This window comes from Malus domestica, chromosome 16, assembly GCF_042453785.1.
Source record: "Malus domestica chromosome 16, GDT2T_hap1".
NCBI classification, from domain to species: domain Eukaryota; kingdom Viridiplantae; phylum Streptophyta; class Magnoliopsida; order Rosales; family Rosaceae; genus Malus; species Malus domestica.
This window is the reverse complement of record NC_091676.1, coordinates 35,875,261-35,892,411: the sequence shown is the minus strand read 5'-3', so window position 1 is coordinate 35,892,411 and position 17,151 is coordinate 35,875,261. Positions and strand designations below refer to the sequence as shown.

Sequence of the window (17,151 nt, the reverse complement as noted above, 5' to 3'; positions counted from 1 at the left end):
GTAACAGACTTAGACCACAGGGGTTTAAATCCTAACAGACTATGACCACAGTGGTTTAAATCCGATTTTTTTTACAACAGGGGCTATCATCCGAATACCTTATGACCACGGGGACATTTTATCCGATTAGGCCAACATTAAATGAACACAACATGTAGCATAAGAAGAAATTTTATTCATAACATCAACATTCAACTTAAAGATTCCATTAATGGCATACCCCTTTCCCACAAAGGCACCATTCTTTGTGAGATTATACATATCAGCCCCAATAGTTCCACCAAACCCAGCTTTATTGATGAGGTAACCAGATACCAAATTCTTCCTAATCTCTGGAACATGCAACACTTCCTTTAGAATCACAGCCTTTCTTGAGGTGACTTTTACCTTAACTTCACCAATTTTCGTGACATTGTTGAGTGAAAATAACCCATCATAACCCTCATGTTTTTAGCCTTAGAATAGGACTTGAAAAGTCCACGATCATAGTAAACATGGCGTGCAGCTCCAATTCCATCCACCACTCCTCAGATCCATCAACTAAGTTAGGAAATACCTGTTTCCACTGATTGTTGTTGTTCTCATTGGTCCACACACATCTGAGTGAATCAATTCGAGTGGCTTTGTTGCCCTCCAAGCCTTTCCAGCTTCAAATGAATCTCTGTGATGCTTGCCAAACACACACCCTTCACAGATTTCATTGCATTGATCCATTTTTGGTATACCTTGCACCATTTCATCCTTTTGTAGATTTTGTAAGCTTGTCATGTTTAAATGACCAAGTCTCTTGTGCCATAGTTTCATAGAACTTGTCACACTTGCTTTCTTTGCCATTTCTTCTAAGTACTTCAGTACAAGTGGAAAGCTTCTGTTTTTCACTTCCACTTTGGTCACCAAGTTTGATAGGGATCTGTCAATATAGATCTCAACCACAGTTCCCCCAAAGAGTAGGAAATAGCCATGCTCCATCATTTGACCCACACTAAGTAGATTCTCATCCAATCCAGGCACTAGCATCACCTCCCTTATACTTCCTTTCTTGGTGTTGATAACCAGAGTTCCTCTTCCAGTGGCTTTGACAATGTTTCCATCTCCCATTTTCACTTTTCCAATGAAGTTTGTGTCAATGTCAATAAGTAAAGACTCATGTGCAGTCATGTGGTTGCTGCAACCACTGTCAATGTACCACACTTCATTGTTTCTCTCCATTTTTGCATTGAAAGCACAGAACACATTTGCTTCTTCTTCCACTTGATTTGCACAGTTTACTTGTTGCACATTCTTTGATCTGCAGTCCTTCATAATGTGCCCAAACCTGTTGCATTTGTGGCATCTAGGCTTGTCCTTGAACCAACACTCTCCAAGGTGGAATTTATCACAGTGCTTGCATTGTTGCTTGGTTCTTGGACCTACATTGGTGTTGCTGCCTTGGTTAGGTCTTGAGTTGTGATACCCTTTTCCTTCCCATTTCTTGCTTTTGCCCTTCCACTGTGGTTTCTGATTGCTTGCACTGGCTTGACTACTAGATCCAACATTGAGTGTTTGAAAGGCTTTCTCAGGTGCAGAGTCAGCATGCCTCTCGAGCCTTTGATCAAAAGCTCTTAAGGATGCCATCACATCTTGTACACTGAGAGTTTCAGTGTCTTTGGTTTCTTCTATAACACTCACTATTGAATCATAGGGTTTAGTCAAACTAATCAACAGTTTTTGGACAATTCTTTCATTAGGCAGTTCCTCACCATATGTTTTCATCTTGTTTACAACATCAAACAGCCTAGTGAAGTAGTCTTTTAACAGCTCATTTTCCCTCATTCTTGTATACTCAAAATCTCTTCTAAGGGACTGAAGTTTTACCTTTCTAACTTTGGTGTCTCCTCTGTATTCTTGCTGTAAAACTTCCCAAGCTCCCTTTGCAGTCTCTTCATTTGCTATCCTTGGAAAAATGGTGTCTGAGACAGCACCTTGAATGATTCCAAGTGCTCTAGCATCATCCATCCGATTCTGCTTCAGTGTTTTGAGTTGTGTTTCTGTGAGATCCTCCTCTAGAGCATCGATCTCCATCTCAGGTAGTTCATACCCATGTTGAACCATATCCCATAGATCATAGGATTTGAAAATGGTTGTCATTCTTATTCTCCAAAAATCATAATTCTCCCCATCAAAGACTGGAGCTTTTAGCTCACTGCTACTGCTGGATCCTTTCATTTCCAGAATTGTTTGTTGATTGTTGTTATAGAAGACACTACGTTGGTGCTCCCAAAGATCTTATCTTGCACAGATTACGCCCCGAAAGTTGTAAGATCAGTAACAAAGCTCTGAGGCCATGATAAAATTTGTTTATTTTGTGTTTTTGATTGAGTGTTTGAATCGGTTTCTTGGGTAGGATAGTAGAGAATTGAAAAAGAACTTGGAGATTGATTTCTGCTGTGCTAATAATGCAGCAGACTTGATTGAATAAGTAGTGTGAACATTACACAAGAGTATGGTGCATTTCCATCACCCATACTTATCTAAAAAGGTGATTGACAATAGGCTTTAACAACCATTAAGCCTTACTACTCCAGATTACATCCTAACCCTTCATTTGGGGTTAAGTGATTTAATCTAGAGTGTACACTTGTCACTCACACACTTACACAAACATTTAAAAACAAAACTAGCCGTTGGAGACTAGAACCCTTCATTCTCTTTCTTCTTCTTCGATGCAGATGACATCCTTTTGCTCGGGAGTATCTTGCTGCCTTCGACTCCCCGACTCCAGGGGCTGGTTAGCTTCCAACAGTCACAGGTCCTTGAACTCCTTCCAACTCGGTGGTAGCTTGTCAATGATCACAGCAACTTGAAATTGTTCATCCAGATTCATTCCTTCAAAGATGATTTCATGAGCATTCTTCTGCAGCTCGTGTGACTGCACCTCCACTGACTTGTCATCAACTATTTGAAACTATAGATACCGGCTACTTGCAAACTTCTTTGCACCTGCTTTCTCTGTATCATATTTCTTATGGAGTGCATCCCAAAGTTCCTTAGCAGTCTTGTAGGAAGAATAGTTGTCATATAAGTCACCGCATAATAAACCATTTAAGATATAATTTTTGCAGAGAAATAATTGTCAGTCCATGTTTGAAATAACTTGGATTGTTCAATAGTGGGTTGATCAGGGAGTGACGACATTTCATAGGTATAGTTAGAGGCAAATTTCTTGGTGATTAAGAAAAATAGCTTCTTTTGTCTCCGACGTTTGAAGTGGAGTCCTTCAAACTTGGTGGGTTTGTTCAAATCATTAACGAAAGAGTTAGTTTCAATATCCATGGCAGAAATAATGTCATCTTAATATAACCAAAATAAGAACAATGTTACCAGTGAACAAAAAACTGATGGATGCAAAAGTGTCTTGGGTTGAGTCGCGGACAATGTCGCCAAGTAGTCTTAATGTCATGTCGTCCTCAAGATAAAAAGCCCAGAATTCCCTTTGTCTAGACCCCCACTCGAGTTTTTATAGCTTTTGTTTCTCAATTTTTTCTTATCTGTTGACTGATGAAAAAACCCTAATAATTATGACAAAAGCTTGGAGTTTAACATTAGAAAGTTGAGGGAAAAGTGGCCAAAGAATCAGGCCAACAAATTAGGAACTAATCAACTAGTTGAAGAAGAATAGGTCTCTCACTTGAAAACAAACTCAGTTTTGTTGACCAAAAACAGCTTCCCAAAAAATAGGAAGCCAACATCTTCCTCCAAAACTCAAAATATTAAAACTTGGAGGGATGTATTCAATTGGGATTTTAAAGGATTTTAATTCTTTTAATGAATCTAGGGGTATTCAATCAAGATTTTAAGTAATTCTTTGAAATTCAATGTGTATTCAATCGAGATTTTAAGATAGTTTATTAAAATCCTTAGAAATCTGATTGTATTCAATTAAGATTTTAAATAAGTTTATAACATTCTAGGTGTATTCAATTAGAATTTGATTTTAAAGAATTTCAAAAAGATGAGGAATTAGAGGGAATTGGAGAGATTTTGTAGTGTATTTTAAGCATCCACAAATCTCACCTCTCATCATGAGATTTTGAGGGAATTGAATCAAAATTTAAATAGAATCTCTACAAATCAATTAAACTCCATTAAAATTCATGGATTTATAAATCCATTAAAATCTCTCCAATTCTCAATTGAATACACCTCCCCTTAAGTTTTTTAAAAATAAACACAATATCCGAACAGTAAAATTATCACTTAAGAATGCTTTGTCAACCAGTGAAGATGGGAATAGGAGATCAGTGTCATAGTACTTGGTCTGTGGCATTTCATCATATTTGGTCTTGCCTATATATTCCAGCCAAACAGGTTATATGCAAGGCCGGTCCAGAGATTTTTGAGGCCCGGGGCGACGTAAAAAGAAGTGCCCTAACTTTATGTAAGAAAATTATTTATTTTCACACATAAGATATCGAAAAAATTATACTTAGAAAAACACTTCAAACTCAATAATTTAGAAACACAGAAAGACTAATTTATTTTGTATTGAGAGAGGGAAACAAAAAAACTTCGGGCTTACAAGTAGATAGATGATGAGTTTTGTTTTCCATTTGAACTTTGAATGTGTTTTTGAATAAATCGTGAGGTGTTTTTTTCTTATTTACTAACATTGTCAATATGGGACTAAAAATAATGATGTTTTCGAGTCTTTAATTGATATGTATTATTAATGAATGGGCACTAAATTTAACATTTTGATGACACGTCATATAATTTGCAAATTTGGTCTACGTATTATTCTTTGTTGAAGATTAGACTTGAATTAAAACGAATATTTAAAAATAACAACCCACATAGCTACTAGATAGTAACTAAAAATAAATTACCAACCAAACAAAAATTTGTAAAAATTGAAAAGAATAAACATGCACATAGCATTTCGAACTTAGGACCTCTTGTTAATTTTAAACAACAAAAATCATTATTTCTAATTAAACTTCTTGATCCTTTAACCAAATTTTCTAAATTTATACTCTTATAAAAAGAAATTTGTAAAAAAAAGGAAAGTAAATAAGCACACATGGTGTTTTGAACCCAAGACCTCCTTATTATTTTCAAATGACAAACCACCACTTCTAGTTAAATTTCTATGTCTTTGAATCAAATTTTATAAATTTATACTCTTATAAAAACATATATAAACATACCGCCCTAATAATTTTGGTGCCCCTAATTATTTTGGGCCCTGGACGGTCGCCCCTCCTGCACTGGGCCTGGGCCGGCCCTGGTTATATGGGCTGCTTCTTTTCAGTTTCAAGCCATAACTAAGAGACAGTGTTTGAGAAGCAGTAAGCCATTTGTGTGTGTGCCGCATATCATTACGGACTAATTAATCCACACCCAACAGTACTATCTCATTCACTACTATCCTCACAAAATATTGGCAAAAGCTTGTAATATATTATCCATATACATTCTCTACCCTTAAAATGAAATGTGTCATGCAATTATTGGCTTTGTCATTAATGTGCCCAGGGTTCAAGCTTGTTAAGACTTATAATTCCACTACAAGAAAATTTTGATTTCAGTCCAGAAAATTTTCATATTTCACCCTAGGTCAATGGATGCTTGATTTTTTTTTTTTTTTTAATATAGGTCAATAAAAGGAAGATTCATCTTCACTTCACATTACTACTATTCGCCAAAATTTCCCCAGTCACCAGTTTAGGCCTAGAACCCAGCTTGCATTCCTTTACTTTCGCTTTCATTATGTAATAAATTTTGGAGATAGGGGATGGGGGATCGTTCTATTGGGGAGTTAAATCGCTCTGAGCGGAAAAGAAGTACCATACTTTGTAGTTGATGGTTAATCCCGGAGAAGAAGACTTAGAATAAAGAAGTTTGGATCTGCAAAAGTGTGCTATAGGCAGTTCCTTCACCGAGCACAACAGAATGAAGAGGAATTTGTAGTCTTGGTTCTTTCAAACGGCCTTGTGTGAGTTTATTAGAGACTAAGGCTACTATTGTAATCCAACGAGCAAACCTTATTTGTAGTTCAACTCACCTAATTCCTTATCATCCTTTCAATTAAAAAAAAAAGAAAAACCCTTTTACTAAAGCATAAAATGTTTTTTGTTTTTTTTACCTAAATTCAAATACCAATTATATATTTTATTTAGACATATACATGTTTAAACTAAAAGGAGAGTTATTATTGATAATCTGAAAAAAAAAATAATAATAATCATCATGCATTCCTCCGTCTATATTTTTTCCCTTTATTTTTATGGCAATAGATATTTAATTTAAGACGTTAACGGCAAGTGGGTCCATAGCTCAGTGGTAGAGCATTTGACTGCAGATCAAGAGGTCACCGGTTCGAACCCGGTTGGGCCCTTTTATATTTTTTATCGTTCATGTTTTTTGAAGTTAACATTTTTCCAAATCGTTTAGCTGCACCTGAGTTTGAACTGAATAATCAAATAAAAATATGTTTTAACAATAACCATAACAGATTCCTTGTCAAATTTCATGGAAACAAAAATATTAAGAATGGCTATTGCGGTTTCTATCTTTCGGAGCCGATTATTCTCTAATCCAATGAACATTTGTTCTGTAGAGACAAGCAAGCTAAAGATATATGACAAATAGTTTAAATTAACAATAATTAGCTAACCACTGCCAATAATATTCAGATTATGACATCCTTCCTTCCTTGTACAGATTAAGTCTTAATAATTAATCAGCCCCATGGGAAGGCAAATGGTTTTGGATAGGATTCACCGGTGGCCTCTCATAAGTTACAACAATATTCTCATCCCCATGCTCGTACTCTTTGAAGCATGCAATCCTCCCCAACTCTTCAACTTCCTCGATCACATGATCCAACTTTGCCACCGTCTCCACCAGCAGAGATGCAAAAGCGGCAAACGGAAGCGCTTCCGAGAACTCGAGGCTGGTGATGGCAATTTTACTCAGCTGTGGCCTCAAGAACTTTCTCTCCGGCTCCTTTGCCTGCTCATTAGCCCTCTTTGTTTTCCACTCGAGTAGCGCTGAACTGTCGGTTTTCACGCTTGATAACGAGACTCCTTGCTTTTGTTGTGTGGCGTGTGCCGCTGCTAGGGCAAGCATGTTGGTAGCCTGGTTGCTGTTGGAGCCTAGGAACAGTCTTGGTTGTGATTTTATGGCTGTGTTTAGGTCTTGGAGAGCTTCATGGAGGTGATCGGATAGTATTTCGGGAGAGCAATGGCGGCGATTTCTCATGCTGTTGGAAAGTTCCATTAGTGCTTTCGATACTTCTCCTGCAAGGCGAATGCATGGGTCCTTGAAGAGTAACCTAACAGATCTTGGGGTCTGCAACAGAAATTTAGTAGAAAAAAGTACCTCAATTATTAAGAAAAACCAAAGCCAAAATTAGATCCCCTTTTGTGAAATTATTTTCCAAATCTGCGATCTATCACAACACGAAACATGTGACCTATATTCTTGTTCACTATGAGCAGATTATGAGGGTTCTCTGGCACATAATCATAACTCTCGTGACAATCATCGTACTTTATATGTTTTCTCTCTCTTCTCTTCTAATGAATATTAACAAATAGGGCAACTGTATTAGGATACATATTTTACCTGAATTTCAGTTCCTAGACATCCATGTAGAGCTACAATGGTGTATCCAAAATGTCGAAGAACGTTTCCCAATTTCACGTATCGCTGCCATGGAAATCTGTGACAGTGTCTTGAATGCCTTGGTTCCCAACTTGCATGTAAGGCCTGCTCAAATTGCAACACCAAAGATTTCACGTATCCGTCAAGTTGAATATCAAATATAAACGAAACCAAACATTTCCAAGAAACACAATTACCATGGTTTCATCCAGAGACTTGGAGTCCAAAACAGCCTTATAACCTTCATATATGGGATCCTCTGTTGATTTGTCTTGGTTTAGTTCTGTTTCTTCCCTAAAGTACTCATTCACACAAGCTGCAACATCAAAAATCCCAAAATACTTTGAATCATGGCAGGTTTAGTTATTGATATTATTATTATTTTTATTTGAACAATATTCTAATCTAATCTAAAATACGGGCAGGGAGATTAAAACTTGGATGCAGAGGTCAAAAATATGATCATGATGATAAGCAACTTTGCATATACCTTCAATAGCTCTAGCTAGGCCTTCAAGCTTGAACACTGTGGAATTATGGAGCTCTTCTCCTGACCAATTAGGAAATACCAGTAGACTCATCATTAGGCAGATACCACAGCCTATGGCAATGGTGTAGAATCTCTCATGCGCAATCTTCAAGACATTTTCAACGCGGTAGCTTGACACGGTTATTAGGTTGAAGGTCAAGAGAAATATCACGATTCCATAGTCATAGTTCTTCCTAATATAAGGAAAAAACCTCATGTATGTGGCTGCAGCTCCTGCCAAATCAAAAAGTGACAACATAGCAAAATATTAGTAAAAATTGTAGTGGAGAAAATTGACAAATTAGGCTAAAGAACTAACTTTAAGTTAACATGAAAAAATAATCTTGGTCTTTTCTTGCACTAGAAAATGTCATCAAAGATTGTTTGGTGAACACAGATGAGATTACCAATCAGAAAGACTGCCGCTCCGATGAAAACTGCTCGGAAAGTCCGACCGGATTCAGTTGCAATATACTCTATGAAAAAGGCCAATGATCCAGCTAACAATGTCCCCAATCCACGGTTCAGTCCCTTGCACAAAGTTGCCCCTATTTACAAACAACAATAAAAATATGAAACAACTTTTGTTCATCACATATGCGTATAATATACACGTACTTATTATTTAAACAAATCATAGGCTAATCAATTACCTGCAGTGAACTCAAGCACAACAACCACAGTCATGACAGCCCAAATGGCATTCTGTCCAATCCCAACAAACAGCGGCTGTATCAGATACAACAAGGAAACCAGTGTCAAAGACAAGCCAACTTTCAAAGCATGGATCACCCTTCTCGGGTCATCCCGTGCGACGGTCCACACCGTGCTCCAAACCAAACCCGGAAATCGTTTCATTCTTTCGGCAAAAATCTGCAAACGCTTCAATGCATTCCCTTCATTTTTACCACAATCCTTGACCATGTCCATTTCCATACCTGCATGAACTTTGGGAAACATATAGGGACACCCCTCCTCCCCACCACAGAAAAAAAAAAGAAAAAAAAGAAAAAAAGGACACCCACAAACTGAAACTGGTGGAGGGATGATCAGATCATTAGAGTTCTGATCACTAGAAGTTTGGTATATACATGTATATGTATGTGTGGTTATATAAATATTCAGTTAAATCAGTTTGAGGAACAACACCATGCAGCCATACTAGGGGTAGTATTAAAATAGTGCTGAGTATTATGATGTGCTTGGTTGGCTGGCTGGCTGGGAGTCTTTGTTGTATACAGGAAACCCCAGCTCTCTCTCTGACATAGCTTAGGGTTACTTTATATGGAGTGAGAAAATGAGATTGGTGACTGTTGCTACATTTCACATGCCTAGCACAAAAGTGGGGTGTCGTATTAAATATGGGTTGCTTTCACAAGTAGTGAGAATCAATATTGATTTCATCACTCAAAACTGTTTTGTTTATTTACTCAACCTTGATTAGTGGTTTCCATAATTTACTACTAGTAATATTTGACAAGTATTTATTTTCACTTTATGGCATGGGAGGGAGGTCAATGACTCACACAAACCGGCCACTGAACATCAGCCAAATTTAAAATTTGTATTGCACCATGTGTTCTCAGATCTCAAATACTTAAAAATAAAGAAATTGTCCATCATGTAGAGATTCTCAACTATAAATTAAGATCATATTCATATATGTTAAGATTAACAATGCCAATATTTGAGATCTCAAATTTCCATTAGCGGAAACTTTATCCTAATCCAAAATTGTGTACTTGAATATCAAACTTGATATGTTTGATTTATCCAATATCAAGGCTAGAGGAAAAGGGGAAGAGTTATAAAAGGAGAAAAGAAAAAGCAAAAGAAATGAGAATTAAAATCAAATCAATCTGAATTTTAAGTTACAAGGGTTTACTAAAATATGATTATTAGTGCAACGCGAAAAAGAATAAATCTACCATAAAGTAGTACAAAACTTCAAAATTTAATTAGGGATAATTAATAGATAACAAACATAATGTCTAAACATTTTATTTATAATGTCTCTTAACCCTTGAAGCCCTAGGAGTCTTATATTTAGAATTAAACGATTAACAAAATACAAAAAATACCTTAAAGACTTAAAACACTGCAAATGATGGAATTTGACCCAAAAGCGCATATGTCACAACAAAGTAGTGTGTTTGATGCGACTTCGTTCTCTTCTAAACGGGGGGTCATGGGCCCAAATCATACTCGGAGCCTAAATATGCAAACCCTTTTTCTTGTTGCCCGATTTGCATCATTCAATTTGATCTTCAATTCATTCCACCATTTGATTTACATTAGAAACAATTTTCATTCCTAACTTCTGTGATATCTATTAAAACATATGAAATCGAAAAAGTGTGGATATCTCTTTATAGTATGATATCAAATAGATATTAAGTAATCATATTCTCTTTTCTTACTTGGTTTATTTAAGTTCTCCAATTTCTTCCTTATCTCATGGATATTAAGTAAATATGGTATTTGTTTCATACATTATACTATGTTTCTCCCACTTCCTTTCCATCACCCTCCCTCCATTCTTCCCCATCTCTATTTTTCCCTGTATGCTTTCCCTCTATCCTTAACACGAATAATAAAACCTAAAACTAAAATGGAATTTAATCAAAATAATCCTTGACTAAATTAGCGAAGAACAAAACTAAAAATTATTTCAGTTCTTCTGTCTTCATCAAAAAACAGGTACAAAGATCGCAAGCACCGTACCAATGTTGACATACAAGAAATGAAAGAAATTTTTGGTTGGGTCAACGGTGCAACGTGAGTTGACCGGAGATTGCAAATAATGCAACTGAGGGTCCACAAAACTTGTGTGGAAACAAATATGTGGCATTAAAAAGTGTAACTAGCAGCAGTTCTCTTCAGGCTCACGGATTACAAGTTATTACAGAGCCAACTTTTGATGGACGAAATATCAAAACTTGCTAGAAAAGGAAGTAAAGCTTGTTGTTAACCTAACACCATGAATTATGAACCACTTTGTTGCATGGGAAATTTGGCATTTGGGCATATATAGCTGTTGTTCTCAAACAGCTGTTTTGCTTGATCTTTTGTGTGAAATAACATCACTCGTGCTCCCGTGCATCTCAACTTCTCAATATGAAGCTTAGCTTTCACCACTTGGCACCTTCCTTCCTTGTCCAACTGTGGGTCTTGGTGCCGGCCTATCAGAGCTGCTGGTTGCTCGTTTTATATATTCTCCCTGTATTTTTTGTACTCTTTAAGGAGTTGGTCTAGCAAAAAGCAAGCAAGGTTTAGAACTTCTAACTCGAGTTTGAACTTATATGGATGCATTACTTGAGGGCAAACGGCTCTGCTTTGGCATACCATTTGACGTGGAGACCAAAAGTATTGCCGCCCTCATTTTGTTTTGGGGTTGCATGAGTCTACCATCAATGTGTGGCGGCATACCCTCTTATTATTAAAAAATTAAGATAAAAAGAAAAAAGGGGAAGATTGTAGCAAGGAGCACAATTTAACCGATATTTGGTAAAAAATATAGTTTTTTTAGTTAATTATGTTCCAATCCATTCAAGATTTTTTATATAATAAATATTTTTTTATTGCAAGCGATATTACTACAGTAAACTACATTAAAAGGAGAAAGAAAGTTTGAACTTTAGATTTTAGTGGATAGAAGATGAAGACCATATTTATCAGGGCAATTCACCACATATTGAGCTCAGATGTGTCAGCTTTGATTTCGAAGAGAGGGAAGTCGAGAGAGAGGTGAGAAGAGTGAGCCCTGGGTTTTGGGTTGAGCTCAGAGCTATAGTCTCAAACACAAGGATGTCGAGAGAGAGGTGAGAAAAGTAAGGTCGGGATTTTCGGGTTTGAGGTCAGATCTCTGAGCTATGTGTGTTATTCTTCCATAACCAAACACACCAAATTCTTCCTCTCTTAAGGATAGGACGTTTGTACCATATTTTCCGTTTTGGCTAGAAAGTTTCATTTTTTCCGACGACTAAAGCTTCGGCAGGTATATTTGGGCACCTCAGACATCTGCTCGATTTGGAGGCTAGTAAGGTAGGGTATTTAATTCCAAGTTCCTATATCAATGATTTATGGAATATATAGGTTGTTTGTAAGATGAATTTATATTTAGAAGTTCAATTAAGGTTTGTGTTTCATGTTGGGGGCTATGGGTTGTGGAAAAGACTTTATTTTTGACGTGCTAGAATACTGGGTATGTTCCAATTTTTGTTTTAAGTGTCCAATTGCAGAAATTTGTGAAATTTGAGAAAATTTTCCCGTAATGTTCATATGGTGTGCATGGTGTGCAAGGCTGTAACTTAATATGAGAAGCGGGAATGTTCACTAGTTATGATGCACATATGTTCTGCCTCGAAATTTATCAAGTATGACCACAACCTAGTTGTGGCCCGACCTCTGTGAAAAACAAAATTAAGAAAAAGGTTAGAGGACGTTAAGGGTCATGCGTGTCCATAATATAAGTGACAACAAGTTTCATGTTTTCCATGTGCCCAGTTAAGTGGTGGTTGATATATGGAACAAGACTTGCAAATTCTCACTGTAACCTTATATATGTGATCGTTATGGATTATGCTGTAATTGTATCCACTATATGTTACCGTAACCTTATAAATGTGATCGTTATGGATTATGTTATAATTGTATGCACTATACCAATAACATGCCTTTAAATTGTCTTATAAATGCCAAAAGTAGCTCCTTACCCGATCTCCAGTTTTGTGCTTAGCATCTGCTTATAGTGTACATATCATGTGCATATTGTATGCATACAATATGCATATCGTTTACATACAATGTATATAGTGCGTATTCACATATTTGATAGTTCTCGCATTAAGGTAGTTTAGGACATGGTAGGTGCCCAAGATAACAAGGATACATAGTTCTCATGTTTATTATCATATAATAACAAGCAAATACATTGTACAACTATATTATATTGCTTAACATATAATTAAACATTTCAAGTCAACCACAGGCTAGGTTGCGTTTTCAAATTTATTCTACCGTAGCTATTAAGCATAGCCCTCACCAAACGATCACCGATACCAAATTTTATTAAAAGATTTGACCTTCTACATTGTCATAGAATCCAATTGTGGCTGATTTGGTTCATTTCCCTTCACTACCTGACGAAAATCTTCAAACCCTTTGTTGCGTTCTTCCTTCATTTTGGCATTTCCCTCCTCGAAATGCTTATAACACTCAATATGGTCGCGATGCTTCTGCGACAATTCAAAATTTAAGAATGGGATCCTTTCTCCAGATGTGGTAGCCTTCGTTTTTTGCTTGCTTGCACAATAGAGAGCTTCGTTGGCTTTACCGTTGAGGTCCACAAGCTTTTTTTCTGCCTTCATCAGCTTTTGCTTCCACTACTCGATGACACCGTCTCATCGAGTCTTCCATAGACCTTACTTATATTTTTCTGCGGCATCTCCGAGTCGACAGAGCTAAACGATGATGTAGGATTTGCCTTGGGTGACCTCGAAAGTGGAGGAGGTTCCACTTTGTACCACTCATAGAACTCAGTGTTAAAACCCTCAGTTGCATGCCTTAACTTGGACATGTATGTGTTGTGAATTGTTTTTGGCTATCTGAGAAGTGGAATGCCTTTCTTATGCTATGGGGTTAATGGTTACGGCAACTAAGTGTGAGAAGCCTATTTATACAAGTGTAGCATGATGTGTGTTGAAACGAAATTTGCGCACCTCCGTGAGTGGTAGTTGAGCACGAATCTGAGTAAATCTGAGCAACTTGCAAAACAGTACACAACCATGAGCAAGCCTAAGAACTAGGGGGAGGGGGAGTGGATGTGTTGGCCAAAGGCTCTTTGACGGTCAAGTTAGTGAATGATTTTAGAATCAAGCATTGCGTTACCATAGATGAACCTTAGGTGGGTGTATTCATATTGTGGGGAGAGAGACTTTTTAAGGATAGAATCCTCATTCTAAGCTGGGAGAATCCTAAAGGAAATCTCGAAGTAGATATTGCACCCTCTTAGGAGATGTGATTTGTTAAAGCCCACCCCTGAACTTATATGTAATTTTATTTTATTTTCCCAAAGTTTTATTGAATTTATCATTTTGGTCCCCTAACTTGACTAAATCTAGACCCTTTATCCAGATTCCTAAACTCCCTCAAACTACCACGTGGCAGCACTCTAAAAAACCTCATCTCTCTCTCTCTCTCTCTCTCCTCCCTTTCTCTTCTCTTTTCCCTTCTTTCTCCCCGAATTTCTCTGCACTCACTCCCGTCTCTCTTCCTCACTCCCCGATCTCTCACCCCTCGACCCACACCCGAGAGCACCACACCACCCTCCCCCAACGTCAACGGCGTCATCATCGTCATCATCATCCTGCCGTCTCTCTTTCTCTTGTCGCTGTGAGGCGTGAAGAAGCCCAAAAAAACCCTCCGGCGAGATTCTCCATTTTTTAGAAATCAAGGTAAGCCTCGGGACTTCTCTTTCTGGTTTATGATGAATTGGGGTTGAGTTTGGGACTTTTTATCCATGCATGCTTGTGTTCTTCGAATCTCCAATTCTCGGCAAGCTTCTCCGGTGGAACTCCGACAAGTTCTAAATCAAACCTATCCAAAACTTTGGAATTTCTCATCTGAGAAACTGAATGGTGAACATCATGAATTCCGGTAATGGAATCGTCGAATTTGGGGTCCTGCAAGCTCGTCTGGGTATCCAGCAAACCTAGGGTAATGTTCTTATGCTTTGCATGTTAGATTTGAGTTGAGATTTGAAGGTTTTAACCCTAAGAAACTCTCTGTGCATTTCCCTAACTCCAGCAAGAAAATTTGGCGAAGTCTTGTCGAGTCTGAAGAGGATTTGACTCGTTTTCGTCTATGTTGATGCTCTGATGAATTACCTCAATTTCTAGTGAAGTTCTAGTCCAAAGTCATGTGGAACCGAGGTGTTTTACCTTTGTTCATTCTCTCTAATTAGTTCTAGAAACCAGGGAACCCATACCAGTTTAACTCCGGCGAGTTCGTGGGCTCTGTGTGTGTGCGTGTGCGTGTGTGTGTGCCGTGCGTGTGTATGAGTGTGTGCGTGTATGGTGAGTGCGTGTGAGTGTGTGGTTTGTGTGTGTGGCGCATGTGTGTGCACGTGTGTGGTGTGTTACGTGTGTGTGCATTGTGCCATGTGAGTGTGTGTGTGTATGTGTGTTGTGTGGGTTTGGGTTCAAGCCCAAACCACCCCCTTTGTTCCTAAACTATCCAAACCCAACCTAACCCGTTCATTTTTCTTTTTGTTATTTGTTCTTAAGTCCCAAAGGGCCTTTAAGGCTGGTTTCAATTAAAGTGCTTAAAGCCCAACCCCCTTTGCAATAAGGCCTTCGGGCCGTGTGTGTGTATGTGTGGGTTTGGGCCCAAGCCCAGACAACCCTAAACCTATCCAACCCAAAGCCCTTTTCCCAAAACCAATTTCCTAAAACCCATTAACCTTAAATATAAATCCAAACACTTATGGCCTAATTGGCCCAACCCAAATCCAAGCCCAGTCTGACCTTTGACCGTTGACTCTGATAGTTGACTCAGTCAACGGGCAACGTTGACTTTGACCGGTCAACGGTCAACGTTGATTTTTAGGGTTGACTTTTCGGGATTTTGTCTGGGACCTCTCCTAGGCTAATTTCGACGTCCTGGACCCGTTTTCGATGTCCGTTTTCTCAAATTAAATCATTTGAGTAGAGTTTGACGAAATATACCATTTTTGTGCTTAGGGGCAATTATTGTGGCTTTTGCATATTTGCTAGCTGCTCACCTTTTCGATTGCGAAGTACTGTGAGTGGACCCCTTCTAAAATTACATGATTTTATAGTTCAATTGCATAAATGAATAGCATGCCTTACGAATTTATGTTTCGATTTTATGTTAAGCATGTTTATTGAATATGTTGATTTTCGTCTCGTGTTTTTGATGAGGAATTAATTGATGGACTATTTTGAGCTATAGTTTTGGGAGTTTTAACGAAAAGACTGTGGTACTATTCACTTTAACGAAAAACCACATTTTTACACTAAAAAGTCAAACCTGGTACTATTTATTTTACCCTTTATTTTGTCCTTATCGTTAAAAATTAAAGTTTTCAAGCTCTTTTCATTAGTTTTCCTTATATTTTTTAATATATAGTATTTTCTATAAAAACCATGAACTGGTAGACTATCCGATGGATGACGATAGGATGCTAGAACATGTTTTCGAAACCCCTCTTTATAATATAAACGATGGATGACTTTATACTATGAAGTGGTTATTTTTTAGAGGCGTAACTATTTGTGCGTACCTAGTGGACACTATGCTGCCTAGGGCGAGGATCTGGTGTTGGCAGTTAGGCCGAGAGAAATAATCCTAGCGAAAGGCTAAGGGACATAGAGACAGGCATTGGGCCGGGAGGGAGTTATCTCTGGCTACGGGCACAGAGACTTAGGTGCAGGCATTGGGCCGGGAGTATTATTATTCAGTGATTTTACTAACAGCACACCGCGCTTATGAGACGATCTACGAGATGATACACACGATGATTTATATGATGTTTTTCCGCGTTATACCTGTTGAGATGTTTTATGGCATGCTAGAGTTTCAAAAAACCTATCACTTATTATGCTAGTAGTTTTCATTATTTATAAACCTGGGGGTTAGTATGTTCATAACTGTTTTCGTATTATGTGTATATATATATAAACCTGGTCCACTCACCCTTGTTTTGCACCCCCTTTCAGGATTTAGAATCGAGGTATACGATCCCGACGTCAACGCTTTCACATTGACATATTCGAGTCCTCTCGATGTAGGACTCACATCCTTTTATTTATTAAATTTTACATTAATTCTTTTAGAACTCTAGTTAGTTGTATGCTCTGAACACGTTCCTAAATTATTAATTCATTGTATTTTAAATTCATAACCCTTATTTACTTCTTATTCTTAGCTTTTGTATCAATTAATGGCTTTCG

The 17,151-nt window shown here is 37.6% G+C and overlaps 1 protein-coding gene and 1 non-coding gene across 2 annotated transcripts; one reads left to right on the top strand and one right to left on the bottom strand.

Moving 5' to 3' along the window:
• The first annotated feature begins 6,304 nt into the window (after positions 1–6,304).
• On the top strand, positions 6,305–6,376 carry TRNAC-GCA (transfer RNA cysteine (anticodon GCA)). The gene has a single exon. It is a non-coding gene; the product is annotated as a tRNA-Cys (tRNA).
• A 242-nt stretch (positions 6,377–6,618) lies between these two features.
• On the bottom strand, positions 6,619–9,471 carry LOC103404035 (aluminum-activated malate transporter 12-like). The gene is made up of 6 exons (XM_008342892.4): positions 8,830–9,471; positions 8,584–8,724; positions 8,138–8,410; positions 7,845–7,963; positions 7,609–7,752; positions 6,619–7,332 (listed from the first exon to the last, which is right to left on the bottom strand). Exons 1-6 carry the CDS (start codon positions 9,134–9,136, stop codon positions 6,718–6,720), a joined length of 1,599 nt encoding a protein of 532 aa, XP_008341114.2. The 5' UTR covers positions 9,137–9,471; the 3' UTR covers positions 6,619–6,717.
• Positions 9,472–17,151: the final 7,680 nt, after the last annotated feature.

What these genes read in the sequence shown, in the direction of transcription:
- LOC103404035 (XM_008342892.4), bottom strand. Translation starts at nt 9,136, where the DNA reads ATGTTTCCCAAAGTTCATGCAGGTATGGAAATGGACATGGTCAAGGAT. An exon ending in AGTCTCTGGATGAAACCATG is followed by an intron (nt 7,753 to 7,844) that starts GTAATTGTGTTT and finishes CAATTTGAGCAG; the next exon opens with GCCTTACATGCAAGTTGGGA. An exon ending in GTCTAGGAACTGAAATTCAG is followed by an intron (nt 7,333 to 7,608) that starts GTAAAATATGTA and finishes TTTCTGTTGCAG; the next exon opens with ACCCCAAGATCTGTTAGGTT.